Source organism: Monodelphis domestica, chromosome 8 (assembly GCF_027887165.1).
Source record: "Monodelphis domestica isolate mMonDom1 chromosome 8, mMonDom1.pri, whole genome shotgun sequence".
NCBI classification, from domain to species: domain Eukaryota; kingdom Metazoa; phylum Chordata; class Mammalia; order Didelphimorphia; family Didelphidae; genus Monodelphis; species Monodelphis domestica.
In genome coordinates, this window is record NC_077234.1 from 236,028,986 (window position 1) to 236,046,261 (window position 17,276).

The following is a 17,276-nucleotide window of genomic DNA, read 5'->3' on the forward strand; positions in this document are numbered from 1 at the left end:
CTCAATGGGAACATGGCTGCTGAGTCCCATTGCTGGTGCCAGTGAAGGGTTAGAGAAAGGCTCCTGAATATCAGATTATGATCCAACGTGATAAACTTTGGGAATTTGTCTTTCTCCCTCCTCCAATAGTAAAAGGCAGCCTCTTTTCTAATCAGCTGTTGGCTTTAGTCCAATGGAATAGCAAATGCATAGTGTTGTGACTGGTTGTCAAAGGGAAGGGGCTCTTTGGCATGATACAATGGCAAGAACAATGGTCTGGAGTTAGAAGACCTAGATTTAAGCCTTGGCCTGAATTTACTATACATGGGACCATAAGCAAGTCAGTTCACTGAAACTCTTTGCCCATCTGGAAAATCAAGATTATACTGTCTCTGCCTACTTCATGGAATGGGGAAACACTTTGCAAACCTTAAACCCCCTCCAAAACTGCAAGCTGGTATAATTATTATGACTACCACGAATAATAATAATACATGTAGTATATTACACATAAAGTTGTTTTTAAAAAATCAAATGGGTTCATGTAATTAATACGATGTAATATAAATAATCTTCCAGTTCCATTTAAGTTTCAGATCCAAGAACTACACACTAAGCTCAGTCTTGGTTGATTCTCACACACATCTAGCTCATGTCTTCACCCAGGATTTCTCATGGAAATAATGGGATTTTGTTCATGCCTAAGCTCCACAAAGAAAGGAAGATCGTCTGCAACTACACAAGCTCTCAGTTCAGGTGGAGAGAACACACAGGCCAATCTTTAACATGATTGTCCCCCCCAGAAAACCAAAGCAAAGAATGCAACCCACCAAGGACCTTCACACCTGTTTTAAACAGCCAAGACAACTCTCTTTTCCTTTCTTTACATCCTATTTCCCAGAAAGACCCATAAAATGCTTCAGATTTATTGTAAGTGATGTACTAGAGACATCTTGAACCAGCTCACAAAAACCAGTTGTTATATTTTCAGGGGGGAAATAGACATCTTGGAAATGGACAAACTCAACAAATCAAGAATTGATTTATTTTTCTGTTGATTATCTAGACTTTTAAAAATGATAAAATGTTAATTAACAGCAGATTAAACTTGAAAGTGTGTTATGCATGCCCTTCCCTGCCCCCACTGGCTGTTAAATATTTATCAATATAGCCCTGTAATTCAATACTCCCCAGGGTTCCCCTTAGCCCCCCAAAGGGAAAGCACTCAGCACTGGGAGCCAGGCAAGCCTTCTCCCCTAGGCTAGCACAGGCCTGGGTATACTCACCAAGTTGTGACTCCACACGGCTCCAGTCCCACTTGGTCCAAGCATCCCTCAGCTGCATTCTCTTCACCTGGGCTGAATCCAAACTATATCTGGTTTCCTAGAGGGGTGTCAATAGATGTGTGTCCTCCCTCCAGGGCGCCAAATCCAAGACTATGTGTAGCCCTCTGCCCTGTGTGTCCCCAGGCTCTGGAAAGCCTGTTAAGGATCAGATCTTAAGGGTGTCGCTTTGATGAACTTGTGGAGAATCATTTGTCATCAGCAGGGTGGGCTTTTTTAACTCTTACCTTCTGTTTTAGGATCAAAAATAAGCATGGGTTCCAGGGCAGAAGAGCTAGGCAGCTGGGGTTAAGTGACTTGCCCAGAGTCACACAGCTAGGAAGTATCTGAGGTCAGACTTGAACCCTCTCCAAGGGCTGACTCTCCAGCCACTGAACCCCATAGCTGCCCCTGCAGTGTCTTAAAGGAGGAAACAAATGCCCAAGGCACTAATTGGCTCTGGAGCCTAAAGGTCAACGGAGTCCTGTGCCCCTGCACAGCCCCCAGAGCCAGGAGGCCACCCTTTCCAAGACAAAGAAGGTATCCAAACGGAATCCTTTCCTGACTGAAAAGAAGCAGTACTGTCCAACGTAATCCAATTTTATTCTGGAAATACAAGGCACAAAAATAACCAAACCACTAGTCAACCCACATTCTTCTTCTTTTTTTTAAAGAAGGATAATTTTAATATGCTAGTGTATTTGCCTCTTGTTTAGGAAAACAAGAGGGTGTTTAGATGTGCAAGAGAAATCGTTTCAGCTCCTCAGGAAGAAGTAGTTCACTTATTCTATGATGTTGTTTGATTCCAAAGCACTTCCTAATTCGGAGTCGGCATATCTGCATCAAAGACAGGGGCCCTAGAGAAAGAGGCCACAAGACAAGTTATACAGCCAGCCTCATGCATTGAAGACTCATTTTTGTAAAGCAGAGAATTAGCTTATGGTTTCACAATAGCCCAAACACATTTTCACTTGATTTTTAAGAGGAATTCTCGGGTTATTTTGTCTTCCTCCTCTCCAGTCTCGCCCAATCCTTAGAACCCCGTAGGTTTTGCTTTAGAAAGGACAGATGGAGAACAATTTAAAGCTCAGCCTTCCTCATGATCTTAAAGAGACTAATTTATGAATTACTCAGTTCACAAAACTGGTTCCAGTTTTTTAAAAAGGACTTTAAACTGATAAAAAAAACTAAAAGGAAATAAGCTTATTGAATTGGGGACAAATACCCAACTTCGCAACTTGGAATTACAGTTGAAGAGGTAATTGAAAAATCTTTAAGCCTGATATGCTAATACAATGGATGGAATCCATTTATATCCCAGTAACAATTATATAGGCTAAAATATTTAAGAAGACAACCCCGTACTTTGGCACAAAGTGGAGAGTGCGCTCTCATCATCATTTCACACTATGGGCTGGAAAGATGGGAGATTCTGAGCACAACTGGAACAAGAATTGTTTCTGAGACATAAAAGAATCAATGCATGCACCCCAGGGAACTCTCTCTCTCAAAGATGGGATGATGGGCCCTAGTTGTCTACCAATCTCCACTAAAAGTAGATATAAATTTCCCTCTTTCAGATAACTCCGTTTGATGGGCAATTATCCTCCCCACTTTGAACCTCAAAAATTGCAAAATAAGTGTGTCCAAAACCAAAAGTCAAAGGAAGAATTGGTTGGGTTTTGTTTTTACTAGTTTCTCTGCAAACTCCCAATTCAGAAAGACTGAAAATGTTTGCTTTTCAAAAAGCTTAGGTGGAAATGGAAGTCCTTGCAACATCAAGTTGATTTAGAGTTGGAAGGAATTTCAAAGGTCACCAAAGCAACCCCCTCATTTTAACAGATGGGGAAACTGAAGCCCAAGGAAGGAAAGTTACTTGCCCAAGGCCACTATGGGCAGTACATTTCAGGGGGCAGGATTTAAACTAGATTCCTTAACCCCCAAGTCTGATCTTTCCACTGTAACATGCTGTATTCCAAGACTATATTAATACATTACAGAAAGAACCCACTATTATCCTTTAATGCCAAGCAACAATCAGAGCTTACTTCATTTGGTGAAGAGGGGCTCATTTTTCATACTTCTTTCTGTCCCCAAAGTCAACATTTCTCTAAAAAGCTTATTAAGTGGAAGAAATGGCCTTGAAATGCAGCCGGTTTTCATCCAACAAGGAAGACAAATTTAGGAGGAAGAAAAAGTCCCAGTTCAGCAAAGCCCATCTAGAGGATAATAGCTACCCTATCTGAACACGGCTGAATCCCCCTTAATTTATTCCCTGTCATGCACACAGCTGAGAGTAGGTGGTAATTTAATTAATCTCTTTTCCCCCAGGTGCAGAAGAACAGATGGCCTGAAGAAAATATGACTGCGGTGACACTCGGGGGCAGAAATTGCCATGTTAAACCAGTGGGCATGACTTTCTGCAATGCTTGGTACAGCCTCCTCGTGTGGCTCCAGCCAATTGAGAAATCACCTCATTGGAACTCATTCCAACAAAGGGATTTGGGGAGGCACAAAAAGATGAAAAGATTCTGTTCCGCAGCAAAGCATCTTTCTATGAACAAACACAATTGTTGCAGACCTTGTCACCATGCAAACTGAGACTCGGGAGGTCCACTGGCTTATTTAGACATAAAAAGGACACGGGGGTTGTGGAAGCCCAAGGAAAGTAGGGGTTGGGGTGGTTTTTTTAATCTGCACAGCATCCTTCTTCTCTGAACCTTGCAGCCAGTCACAGGTGTGCAGAGCACATTTCATTTGGGGATATGTCCAGGGAATTGTTTAAGGAAACATTGGACGCGCTTAACCATAAAGGACATGATTGTAATTCACGCTGTGCTAAATGGCCTAAAAACAACTTTTAATTAATAACTTAATTTCACTTTAAACATCAACTCTTAAAAGGGAGATTGCAAAATACCTCTTTCGTGAGCTACTAGATGATGCCTGCGTACAGCCAGCACACTCTGACTTTAAAGGGTAAAGTGATGTTGCCCAATCTTGGCCCCATTTTGATCACAAAGAGGGGAGAGGGAAGGAGGGTTTGGAGATACTCGCCTCACACTGTATGAACTCATACTGCCTTTTGCATCGCCCTTATTGTAACCCTTAATAAGTATAGCTGAGGAGACAGAGGAAGAGATGGTGGACACGGGTGGACCTCAAATATGGCCACGCCACAGCTGGCTACTCCATGCCCAGAGCTGTGTCATTAAGGACACTAGCAGAGTAAGTAAAAAGCTCTTTCAACTGGAAGCTAGAAATTACAGGTCAAATCCCCATTGCTGTCACGAGCAGTGTGACCTTGGGCAAATCACAAAGTCCCTTCACTGAGGCTTGATTTCCCCATCTCTAAAATGGGGATAATATCGACACACATAGACTATTACTAGCCAAGGGGGAATGAGAAGCAACTTTATAAGATGCTACATGGCAAGCTGCAAGTGGAAAATGTTTTTAATCTGCCTGTCTCCATTTACTCATCTGTAAAATGGAGCTGAAAACAGTACCTCTACCTCTCAGGAGTGTGGTGTAGACAAAATCGGATTATATTTGCAAAGCATTTTGCACATTTTAAAGGACTAAGTACATAAATGTTATTATTATTACTTCTACATAAAGCATTCTGCACATTTTAAAGGGCTGCATAATGCTGTTATATTATTATGTATTATTATTTCTAAGTCTTCCTGAGATATGGCCAGGGGAACACTGTGACGAGTTGTAGTTGAGAGACTGCAAAAGCAAGAAACAGGCTCTGACAGCCTCCATGAAATACCAAAAGCAGCTTTTGCCAGGATGCTAAGAATAGCTCCTGTACCCAGGGGCTGGCAAGCTGTTGCCATTTTCTAACTGGGAAACTTCAGAAATTTCAGGTTATTCCTTGACAAGTGTCCCATTGCCCAGTTGAGACTGACCATGTCTACAAGGGCCAAATCTCCCAATGGTAAGGCTTACACCCATCCATTTAATTTTCCCTTTTGCATACCATTCACCTTCAAAAAAGACCTGCAGTAGAGCTGACCCACGCAGAGGACAAGTTGTATTCTTTGAACAGTCCAGAATACTCCCTGCCCAAAGCCATCTTCCCCATTACCCTGCCATGATATCTAAGTTCCCATAATTAAAATTACTTCTTTAGCTTAAGGTACTGCCTCCAGAAAGAACCCTCTAAATCTAAGAAGTGGCTAAAAAAGACAGAGATTTAATGCCTAAAAGGGACACAATTTTTAATTTTAAGGGTAGTATGAATCTGGAGTTGCAGGGATAATAATTATTTCAAATAAGCAGTGGTACATGAATGTAATGGGGCAGCTAGACGACAAAGTGGATCAAGTGCCAGGCATGGAGTCAGGAAGACTCATCTTCTTGAGTTTAACTCTGGCCTCAGACACTTGATAATAAGTGTGTGACCCTGGACCCTCTTTGCCTCTGTTTCCTCATCTGTAAAATAAGCCAGAGAAAGAAATGGCAAACCCCTCCAGTATCTTTGCTAAGAGAATTCCAAAAAAGAGTCAGACATGACTGAATGACAGCTATGAAGGGGATGAAATACTATCATGCTGTAAGAAATAAAAAGATGATTTCAAATGCAGATAGATAGATATATATATGAACAGATGAAGACGAACCATAACTAGAACAACTTATACTTTAACATCAATGTTATAAAAATGAACAATTTTGAAGACTTTTATAAACTGGTGAAGAATGAAATGAGCAAAACCAGGAGAATCATTTATACAATACAACATGGTAAAAATAAACAACTTTGAAAGCTGTAGGGATTCTATCAATACAATGATCATTCGAGATTCCAGAATACTGATGATGAAACATTCTATCTATAATAGGGAGGTTATAGATTTAGGAGGCAGCAGAATAAGACCTATTTTTGCATATAACCATTGAAGGATTGTTTTGTTTGATTATATACATTTGTTATAAGAAATTTGTTTTTCTGTAACAACTTGGGATAAGGAGAAAAAACATATTTCTGTTCATTTAAAAAAATAGATGGTGACTAAAGATGTGGGGTGTTACATGCACTGTGAGAAGAAGTCACTCTAGTATTAGTTTTACCTAATTATTTTACTTTGTTAGAAGAGATATCTCACAGAGTAGAAGTAATCTGTAAATAGAACGTAAAAACAAAACATCGATGAAACTTTTAAAAAGAGGAAATAAGGAAACCAATGTTTTTAAGTGACTCAAATAGCAAAGAATTAATTGGTTTCATAGAGATATGCTTGTCTTGGACCCAGTGACATGACAGCTCTCCTTTGGAAGGCAGGCATTTATTTACTCCATTAAAACTCCTCATTCTGTCAAACTGACTGAAAACAACATCAACCTCTGGGTCTCCCACAGGGAATTCCCATGAAAAGATGGAGTTCATGGAAAAAAGTCTGACCTCTTGTGGAGTTTCTTGGTGCCCTGGCTAGATGGATTGCCCTACATTTCAGCTTCTTAACCTTAATTTTAACTGCTTTGGAACACAATTGCCTTGCAATTCAGACTCTCTCTCTCTCTCTCTCTCTCTCTCTCTCTCTCTCTCTCTCTCTCTCTCTCTCTCTCTCACTCTGTCTGTCTGTCTGTCTGTCTGTCATTTCAGATATGGAAATGACCTCTCCCTCAACCCAAACAATGAAATGCTGTGATTTGTCCTTCATGAGATGTATAACAAACAGCCAAGAAGTAATGGCCTGGCAATACCTATTAGGCAAGGTCCAGTTGTTGAGTTGGTTCCCAGACAAAGAACCCAAACTCGTGTATAAGGCTCTGTTCTTATTCCTGAGAGCTCCCCATCCAGTGAGCCTACTCCATGGGGATGCTATCAGAACTTCCTCCTGCTGTTAGAAGCAGAACTTCCCCCTCCTTATCTTTTCTGCTGCTTTGATAATGTTCTTTTTGCTACTTTTTTGCGATTCCCATTGCCCCGTGTTCCCATGATTGCCAAACACAGAATTTCCCAAATCAATAAATAAGAAAATAAGCCCACCACACCCACTACTTCTGGCAGCAGCTTATTCTGCTTTTGGACGGGTCCAACTATTAGGAAGTTTTTCTTCACTTTGAGCCAAAAGCTTTCTCTTTTTAAATTTCAATTATATATAATTCTAGGAATGACAGGTGGAAATTATAAAGAAATACTTTAGCTTGATGTAAGAAAAATCTTTCTAATAATTAGAATCTAACTTCATATGTGTGTGTAAAAATATACACATATGTATATGCACTGAATTATATATTAATTACATCTGTAAAGACAAAAATTAGATGTTGCAAGAAATAGATAAAAATTAATAAGTAGGTTTCAACACCCTATTAACAGATTATGATAAATGCAAAAAATGAATAGAAATGAAGTTACAAACTTGAATAGTGTTGAAGAAATAAGATTTAATAGTTATAGGGAAAGGACTTAGTGAGAATAAAGCAAGCATTTTACCTGGGAAAGATAAATGAACTCAATTAGTACATTATGAACTCATTAGCATAAATCAGTTAGTCTTTTGTAGAGATTGAAACTCTGTAAAGGAGGGGTACTCAACCTAATTACTATGAAATTTCCTTTAAAAATATTTTGATTATAAAAACGTATCAGGTCAAAAAAATATTTTGATTACTCTATTTTAATAGAATTTTTTTTCTTTGTAAACCTCTGCAGTTTAGGCATTTAAACACATTATTTGGAGAAGGAATCCATAGGCTTCACCAGAAGATCAAAAAAGTCTATGAAACAAAAAAGGGTTAAGGATCCCTGCTTTACCACAGAGCTTTGAAAGGATGGGGAAGATGCTGATGCAGGACGAAGAAGTGTTACAGTGGTAAGACCGTAGGTAGCCAGAAGACAATGATTAGGCTCTAGTATTTGAGGGAATGAACAGAAGGGAGTGATAAAAGTGGGAGAAAGGAAAGAAAGGCATTGAAATTGGAAGGTGGAGGGGAAAAGATAAATATTAAAGAAATTCAGTCCTCTTTACAATTCTGCTCATTGCTGGACTTGATACCCACCATCTGGCAAGAGAAATGACTAGGTTTTAGGGGACAAAATGACAGTACTAAGAGTTGTCCAGAGAAGGAACAATCTTTCCCACTGGCTTCTTAGAATTCCCTTCAGTTCCTAAAATCCAGCATAGGTTATGAGAACACTGGGAAAGCAGATAATGAGCCCCATTCCCCTTGGCTTTTGAAACTACACATAAGCTTCTCGGGCATTTTCTATGTACCAGGAGAGAAGATGCCCCAACTGTACCCCTAAGTTCCCCAATAGTTTTAGGCCTTAAAAGGTGTGCATTTATTTATTTGAGAGGCTGATTTGAATAATAACAGCTCAAATTTTCATAGGCCTGAAAGCTGACAAAATCATTCTGCAAAGTAGGTAGTGAAAGTATTATTCCCAACTTACTGGTGAGGAAACTGAGGCTCAGAGATATTTAAATGATTTGCCCAAAAGCCACACAGCAAGTTAGTGTTAAAGAGCTAATGGTTAAATGAAGGTCTCTTGACTTAAGCAAGTCATTACTATATTTGGGGGCATCTAGGTGGCCCCAGGCTTAGAACTGAAAAGATTCATTTTCCTGAATTCAAATCTTGTCTCAGGCACTTATTGTGTGACCCTGAGCAAGACACTTAACCCTGTTTGCCTCAGTTTCCTCATCTGTACAATGAGCTGGAGAAGGAAATGGCAAACCACTGCAGTATTTTTACCAAGAAAATCTCAAATGGAGCCCAGAAGAGTCCATCACAACTGAAATGATTGACCAACAACAATATAGTTGAGCCTCAGTTGCCTCATAAGTAAAATTAAAGGGTTGGATTAGATGAGTTTTAAAAGTATTTTTCTAGCTCTGAATATTTGAATCTCAGTGTGTGATCCACGTTTTCATTGAATTATTTCACTATAGCATCCTGTCCCTCTGTCACCTGACAGTAAATATCTATTCAGCCCATGTCCGTACATTATTGTCCATAATGATGACCTTGAGGAAGAGTCAGGGCCAGCCTGAGCTTGGTCCAGCACTGCTGTCTGGGAGTGCAGATTACTACCCACCTAGGACTATGGGGAATTAGTCCCCCACTCCCCCAGGCACACAGAGCCTACCCTACTCTCGGGGTCTCCACGGCCACCACCTAGCCTGGGGACCCAGTGTAAGTACTGGGAAGCCAACTGCATTGGGGATGGGTAACCTGAACAAGAACTCAGGTGAATAATTAAGTCAGTTATCCTTCTGCCCTCCAGGAGGTATGACAGTCAGTCTTTTCTAGAAACAAGAGACTTTCAGTAGAGACAGCACAAAGGTTGCTAAATGGATTATGGCTGAGATGGGAACAAAGCAGGAGCACCTTCTTTCTGGGAGAACACTTGTGCTAGGGTGCTATTCGGGGGAACCAAATCCGCTGGCCGTTTGCCTTCCGCATTCTTTGAGTGTGGCTCTGCTCCAAAGTCAATCAACAAATGAACTAGGTCCGAACTCGAATTCCTGGCTGCCACATGAAGAGGAGAATCCAGTTCTTTGCCTTGATTAGGACTTGCTCCTAAACAGTTACAATAAGGGGAGGGAAAAAGTCAAAATATATTAGTCAAAATTATCTGAGTCAAAAAAAGATTAGTCAAGAAAAATAGATAGATAGATAGATAGATAGACAGACAGACAGATAGATAGACAGACAGAAAGATAGATAGATAGATAGATAGATAGATAGATAGATAGATAGACAGACAGACAGACAGACAGACAGACAGACAGACAGACAGACAGACAGACAGACAGACAGATAGATAGATAGATAGATAGATAGATAGATAGATAGATAGATAGATGGATGGACAGATAGATAGATAGATAGATAGATAGATAGATAGATAGATAGATAGATAGATAGATAGATAGATAGACGGACAGATAGATAGATAGATAGATAGATAGATAGATAGATAGATAGATAGATAGATAGATAGATAGATAGATAGCTGCCCTTGGAACTGTGAAACTCCTTTTACTACTTTGGTCCTTGATTTCCTTGAGCAATCATTATACTCTCTCTGAGACACATTCCTATTTGTTGTTGAAAGGGGACAGAGCCTGTTCTGAGAAAAATTGTTGTTTTACTCTATAAATCAATTTGTGGCTTCAGTTAATGGAGAGGGGATTGGTGGGTGTGAGCAGGCTACAAATAAAGCAATGTGGAACATCTATGAAGAAGAATAAAATTCACGTCAATAGAGAAATATCTGATGGGAAGAGAAGATGGACGTGTCCTATGCTCAGGACTAGGAATGGTCACTGGATGGCCAGTTTTCCACTGGTATTCTTGCAATGTCAGGAGAAAGGAAGGCTTCCAAAACATTGCGCAGACTCTCCATTGAGAACTTATGGCATTTCCTGAGTAAGACTCAAGTAGGACAAATTGATATTTATATTACCAGAAGGCCAAGACAATTATTGCGATCAGCTGCCTATTTGAGTATCACCAAAGATACACTGTATGGGTAGAATCTTCAAAGCTGCACTTTGTTCTATGGAAGTAAGTGGTTAGGAAATCATTTGAAATAAATCATTTTTTAAAAATTAAGAAAAGTCAAATCTTGTATTATTTACCCACCTCTCAGTTATGTGATTATAAGTTGCAGCAAGAGAAAGCCATCTAGAAAGTCTGCCTATTCTCTTGTTTTCATCAAATATTCTTTCAACATGTACATTGACCATTTCTATAAGTACTTTATAGAAATGAAAAAGTAAGTGTATTGTTTGTTATTTCACTAAATCTTCTTGGTCACCCTTAAAAATGATTTTGGTATCATCCATGATCTTTTCCCCCTTTTTGAAATATTCCTTGCTTTAAGATAACTTGAAATTTAACTCATTGGGGGCAGCTTTGTATGTAGCACAGTGGAGAGAGCGCTGACCTGGAGTTTAAATCTGGAGGATTTTTATTATATCAAATAAATTTTATTACTGAATTAATTATTTTATTAATCTAATAAATAGCAATATTAATATAATAATATTGTATGGCTGTTGATAAATGTTAATAATTGTTTAAATAGAAATTAAATCCATTTTATTATTAAATCTAGAGGACCTGAGTTTAAATCTGGGCCCAGATACTTCCTACCCTGGGCAAGTCATTTAACCACAATTATTTAGTCCTTGCTGCTCTTCTCTCTTAGAATTAATATTAAAACAGAAAGTAAGAATTTAAAAAAAGAAAACTGACTCATTGGTCTCTTGAAAATTGAGCCACTTTCTCTATTCATTTCTTTTATATGTATTTAGACATATCTAGTTGTTCTTACTATTTTATCATCTTAAGTGTTCCCACCATTCCCATAGAGAAAATCAGGCACAAAGGAGGCAAAATCCAAATATGATGCTTTGCTATTGTCACTGATGAGAATAGATCATCATAGAAATTAAATTCAGTTAAAGACTTAAATTAATTAAATTAAAGACTAACCCTATTCAAACTATTGTTATAGCCACAAAGATAAAAATAAAAATGGTCCTGCTATCACAGAGCTTACATTCTACTGAGAACAAAACATGTAGACTGAAAAATATAATACAAGATACAGAATTATGAAGGCAAAAAAAGAGATGCAGGAAATTGCTTGAAAATGAGAAAAAACAGGGGGTAGCTAGGTGGCTCAGTGGACTGAGAGCCAGCCCTAGAGACAGGAGGTCCTGGGTTCAAATCTGATCTCATACACATCACAGCTGTGTGACCCTAGACAAGTCACCTAATCCCCATTGCCTAGCCTTTACTACTCTTCTGCCTTAAGACCAATACACAGTATTGATTCTAAGACAGAAAGTAAATGTATTTAAAAAGAAAAGAAAATGAGAAAAAAACAGAATAGTTTCACACAGCAGAGTAGAGGTGGGGATGGAAAATAAAAGAGAAGTGGAATCAAGAAAGCGCCACTGCTGTAGCTATATCCTAGAGGCAAGAGAGAACTACAATTTCTTTTTTGCATCGTTGGTGACTTTTTCAGATGGTTCAGACTTTTTCAGAACTCGGCTTAGAAAGATTATTTTTGTAATTACAGGAATAGTGGACTAGAAGGTGAAGAGCCTGGGATCAGGGAGACCAATTGGTAAGATAATAGAATAATCCAGGCAAGAGGCGATGATGGTTTAGAACAGTCACTGTGGACAGTATGCTAGCTATAGATTAGAGGAAATCTGAGTAGAGATGAGGGACATAAGAAAAGTTACGAAAGTAGAATGAATAAGACTTTTTGTTAAAAAAAAAAAAAGCCCTTACCTTCCATCTTAGAATCAATACCATGTATTGGTTCCAAGGCAGAAGAGCAGTAAGGGGCTAGGCAATAGGAGTTAATAGACTTGTCCAAAAGTCACACAGCTAAGAAGTGTCTGAGGCCAAATTTGAACCCAAGACCTCTCATCTCTAGATCTGGCTCTCCATCCACTAAGTCATCTAGCTGCCCCTACGAATGAGACCTTAACACTATGAAGATAGAATGAACAGGGTTTGGAAACCAATTCGGAGGTACAAAGAGGAGAGAAGAGTCAAATTTAAGTCTAAGGCTCAAAGCTGGGTGACTGATAGAACAATGGTGTCCTTCACATCACAAGGGAAGTCAGAAAGAATCAAGGGGAGGTTATGGAGAAGGACAGTCAGTGTTGGAGAGGTTGGGTAGAAGGTGCCAATGAGGTAACCAGATGAAGAGATGAAGCAGATAGCTAGTTACAGGACTGGAATTTAAGAAGAAGAGTAAAGTGTTCCATATATAAATGTGGGAAATTCATATGCTTAGAGAGAGAGGAGCCATAGCAATGGATGGGATCACTGGCAGAGACTATAGAGACAAAAGAGACCGAGAGTTGGGTATACCCATGCTGAGGTGAGATTGAGAAAGAGAAATCAGGAAAAAAAATGGGGAAATTTTAAATTAAAAAAGGATAAATTAGATGAATCAAAAAATAAGGGGGAAAGCAACAGTGGCCGGCTGGGGGCAATGATGAAGAAAAGATCACAAGATTGAGCAATCTTGATATCACTAGTGATCTTTGAGAGACCAATTTCAATAGATTAGTGGGGTTGGAAGTCAGATTTCAATAAATTGGTTAGCAAATAGATAGTACAGACATAAAACTGTCATTATGAGCAGGGGTTTTACTCTTATAGTCAAAGGGAGTAAAATAAAGGGTTATGGCTAGGGCTCATGGAAGAGTCAAAGAAAAGTTTTGTTTGGTCTATTGGCTTTGGTTTGGGGAGGTTTTTTTTTTTTAAGAAAAAAATAAAGGAGCATAGGTATAGACAAGAGGGGAAAATATTATATGGAGGGAAAAAAGAGAAAGGAAATGGTGGATGGGTCAAACTTCTGGAAAAGAGGAGAAAGAAGAATAAAAAAAAGCACAGTTAGGGAGGTTAGCCACGGAAAAAAGAAGGGTCACCTCCCAACACTGACACCGAAACAAATGAAGAGGAGCTGGGTAAAGATGAGGAGACTTGGCTCTGTGGTGAAAGAGAAGAATTTTGGCAGCTCCCATCAATCAGTCAATTAATTAGCAAGTATATGAAGCACCTACTATATGTCAGGCACTGGGGGAAATGAGACAAAAACAATCCTTTGTCCTCCAGAAATGTACATGTCATAGATAAATAAATAGGTACAAAATATATTTTTAAATACACAATGAAAGTGGGATGGGGCAAAAGAAAAGAAAATGCCCAGAACCAAGAGATCTGAAGGCCAGAGTCATTGGACTGAAGAGTACATGGTAGAGAATAAGGTGTAAGAAGCCTGGAAAGGTATAGAAAGAGTAGGTTACTATGGGCTTTGAATGCCAAACAGAGCATTTTTGTATGTGATCCTGGTTGTAACATTTTTATATCTGCTTAGTCTCTCTAAGAAAAAGTGATGATTTCTTTCAATTATATCCATTTCTTCCATTTTTTTATTTGGGGTGGGGGAGAGCAATATAAATAGTTGGCTTGAACAGTTCAGATCAGACCTGTTGTAATTGCATATAAGGTCTTCTAATTTCTATCCTCTCACAATCTGATGTTTAATCTTCTCTATAAAAAAAAACTGACCTGGGGGCAGCTGGGTACTCAGTGGATGGAGAGTCAGGCCTAGAGATGGGAGGTCCTAGGTTCATATCTGGCCTCAGACCCCCAGCTGTGTGGCCCTAGCCAAGTCACTTGACCCCCATTGCCTAGCCCTTACCACTCTTCTGCCTTTGAACCAATTACACAAGGTAAGGGTTTAAAAAAAAAGTTGACCTTACTGCATGCAGCAATTATCATGAAATGACTTTTATCTGTAACTAGTCATTTCTTATATCAGTTAAACTATGGTCAAATTCATTGATTGGGATATTGTCCTGCACCCATCAGGACCAACAACCTTTAATTCCCTGAAGAAAGTAATTAGGAGGTACAGCTATGAAATTTCTAAGTCCCTACAAGTCCTTCTCTTTCATTTCTTTCTTGATCCTAAATCCTATTTAGGATCATGGTAGTAGTAGCAACAGTAGTAATAGAAATAGTAGTGGTGGTAGTGGTGGTGATGATTATAGTCTATACTCATAATAGTAGTAGTAGTGGTAGTAGTGGCAGTGGTGATGGTGGAAGTGGTAATAGTGGTAGTGGTGGTAGTGGTGGTGGTGACTAGTAGTAATAATAGTAGCACTGGTAGTAGTGGTGATGGAGATTGTAGTATATAGTCATAATAGTAGTAGTAGTCGTCATCTTAGTCATAGTAGTAGCAGCAGCAGCTTGCATAGATAGAGAGCTTTAGGATCAGCAGAGTACGTGCTTCCCTTACAACCACCTTGTGTGGCACCTGCTATTATAATCTCCATATTAAAGACAAGGACACTGAGGCTCTGAGAGGGACCTGACTAGCATGAGAGGCATCTGGCCAGCCCTGATGCTACACGTCCAAAGTCACCTCGAAGGTACTTGGTATTTCAGAGATCTATGAGGGAGCTTCGAAGCTGGGGCAGCCAATCCTAAAATCAAAAAGGAAGAATGTCCACTGAAAGGAAGCTGGGTCTGGGACATTATCTGACTCATGTCCCAACTCCCAGACCCTCCCCTGGAGTCCCCTGACCTTAAATGATCCATTACCCGTAAAGTGGATGCTTGACAGAAAATGGGCTTTCTCCAAGCAAGATTAGGATGAAGGGCTGAAAGGATGATTTCACTGGGATAGAAGAAAACTCCTTTACTCATGCATATCAGTAATTGCTCTCAAATGTATAGTCTTAGAAACGTAGAAACTTAGTTGCCTGGAAAACGTGAGGACTAAATGATGAGCTCAGGATCACAAAGCCATATCAGTGGGACTTCTTTGCTTTGATGCTGAACCTCTATGGGCTGTTTATTCCATGCAGCCCTTTGAATTCAATCAATAAATATTCATTGAATCTGTTCTCAGATACTTCCTTGGTGCAAGACCCTGGGCATGGCACTTCAGCCTTTCATGGTTCTTCTGCCCTGGAAGTAATCCTTAGGATGGATTCTAGGATGGAAGGAAAGGGTTTAAAAAATGGAAGTCATTGGGAGGAGCTGCTGTGTGCTCGGCCCAAGTCCTCTGGCAATAACTGAGGTGACTTTGGGCAAACTATTTCATGTCCTTTGAGCCTGTTGCTTCATCTCTAAACAGGGATGTTCATAAAGTCTTCCTCACCAAGTGAGGGCCAAGAGGCCACATGAGGAGTAATGGAGGCCATTTCTGTGGAACAGCCATTGGTTCAAAGCTCCAGGATTTTACAACTGTGGGCAGTTGCCCCCATGAAGCAGACCACAACCTCACCATAAGCCAGGAGATTGTCATCTTGTGCCGCTGTGGCCAAACTAAACATCATTACCCAGAGGCCATCCTTGACCTTATGAGTCTTTCAAAAGAATTAAATTTGGTCCCAAGAGAGATATAATCCATCAGCATGTCTATGCTTAGAGTCTTTCTATTCTGGGAGGATCATAAAAAAATAAACATTTATGAAGCACCTACTATGTGCCAGGAGGGGAAGCTAGCTTTTACAAAAAAATCAGAGGAAGACTCATCTTTAGGAGTTCAAAACTGGCCTCAGACACTTCCTACATGGGTGGCTCTGAGCAAAGTCCTTTCCAGTGTAAGGATGGTATTAGAAAGTAAGTACTGCACTGTGGTATAATCGGACGTAATGGACTTCTCCATTAGTGGCAGTGTAATGTCCCTGAACAATCTGCAGGGATCTAGGAGAAAAAACACTATCCATAAGCAGAGGACAAACTGTGGGAGTAGAAACACCGAGGAAAAGCAACTGCCTGACTACAGCAGTTGAGGGGACATGACAGAGGAGAGACTCTAAATGAACACTCTAATGCAAATATTAACAACATGGCAATGGGTTCGAATCAAGAACACATGTGATACCCAGTGGAATCACACGTCAGCTATGGGGGGTGGGGAGGAGGAAAAGAAAATGATCTTTGTCTTTAATGAATAATGCATGGAAATGATCAAATAAAATCCTATAAAATTAAAAAAAAAGAAAGTAAGTACTGTTTTATTAGTTTAGGGATAAGAAGTAAAGTGGCTGCTTGAGAAAAGAACTGGAGTTTGAAGCAGAGCTGAGAGCGTGTTAATTTCAATTGTTGACAATTATAACCATTTTTCTGTGTCAATTACTCTCTCTGGCAGTTGGTTGTTGATCTCTAGCAGAGACACACTCAGAGACTTTCTCTCAGGGCTGGAGGAGGTAACATCTTTGACTCTCTCTCTGTCTGAAGGAAAGATCTGAAGGAGCTCAGTGTTTTCCTTTCCCAACTTGGGAAACACTATTGACTCTCTATTGAGGTTTTTATAGATTGATTTAACTCTGAGAATACCAAAGAAAAACCTGGTCTTTGGTTTGGACTCTGAGTCTGTTAAGGTTCAGAGTCCTAACGTGATTCTTGTTGAGATTCAACCAGCTAGCCTTTGCTATTTTATAATTTGAAGGTGAAGTT

The 17,276-nt window shown here is 39.6% G+C and overlaps 1 protein-coding gene across 5 annotated transcripts in view; it reads right to left on the bottom strand.

The window, feature by feature from the left end:
- Window positions 1–1,880: 1,880 nt before the first annotated feature.
- Window positions 1,881–17,276, bottom strand: part of ASB11 (ankyrin repeat and SOCS box containing 11) — a 139,432-nt gene continuing 124,036 nt past the window's right edge. For all 5 annotated transcript variants that reach the window (XM_056808465.1, XM_056808466.1, XM_056808467.1 and 2 more), the window contains 2 exons: window positions 9,651–9,842; window positions 1,881–2,158 (listed from right to left, as the gene is read on the bottom strand). In XM_056808465.1, coding sequence (XP_056664443.1) covers window positions 2,034–2,158; window positions 9,651–9,842 — 317 coding nt within the window. In that variant the 3' untranslated portion in view covers window positions 1,881–2,033. The remainder of the gene's footprint in view (window positions 2,159–9,650; window positions 9,843–17,276) is intronic.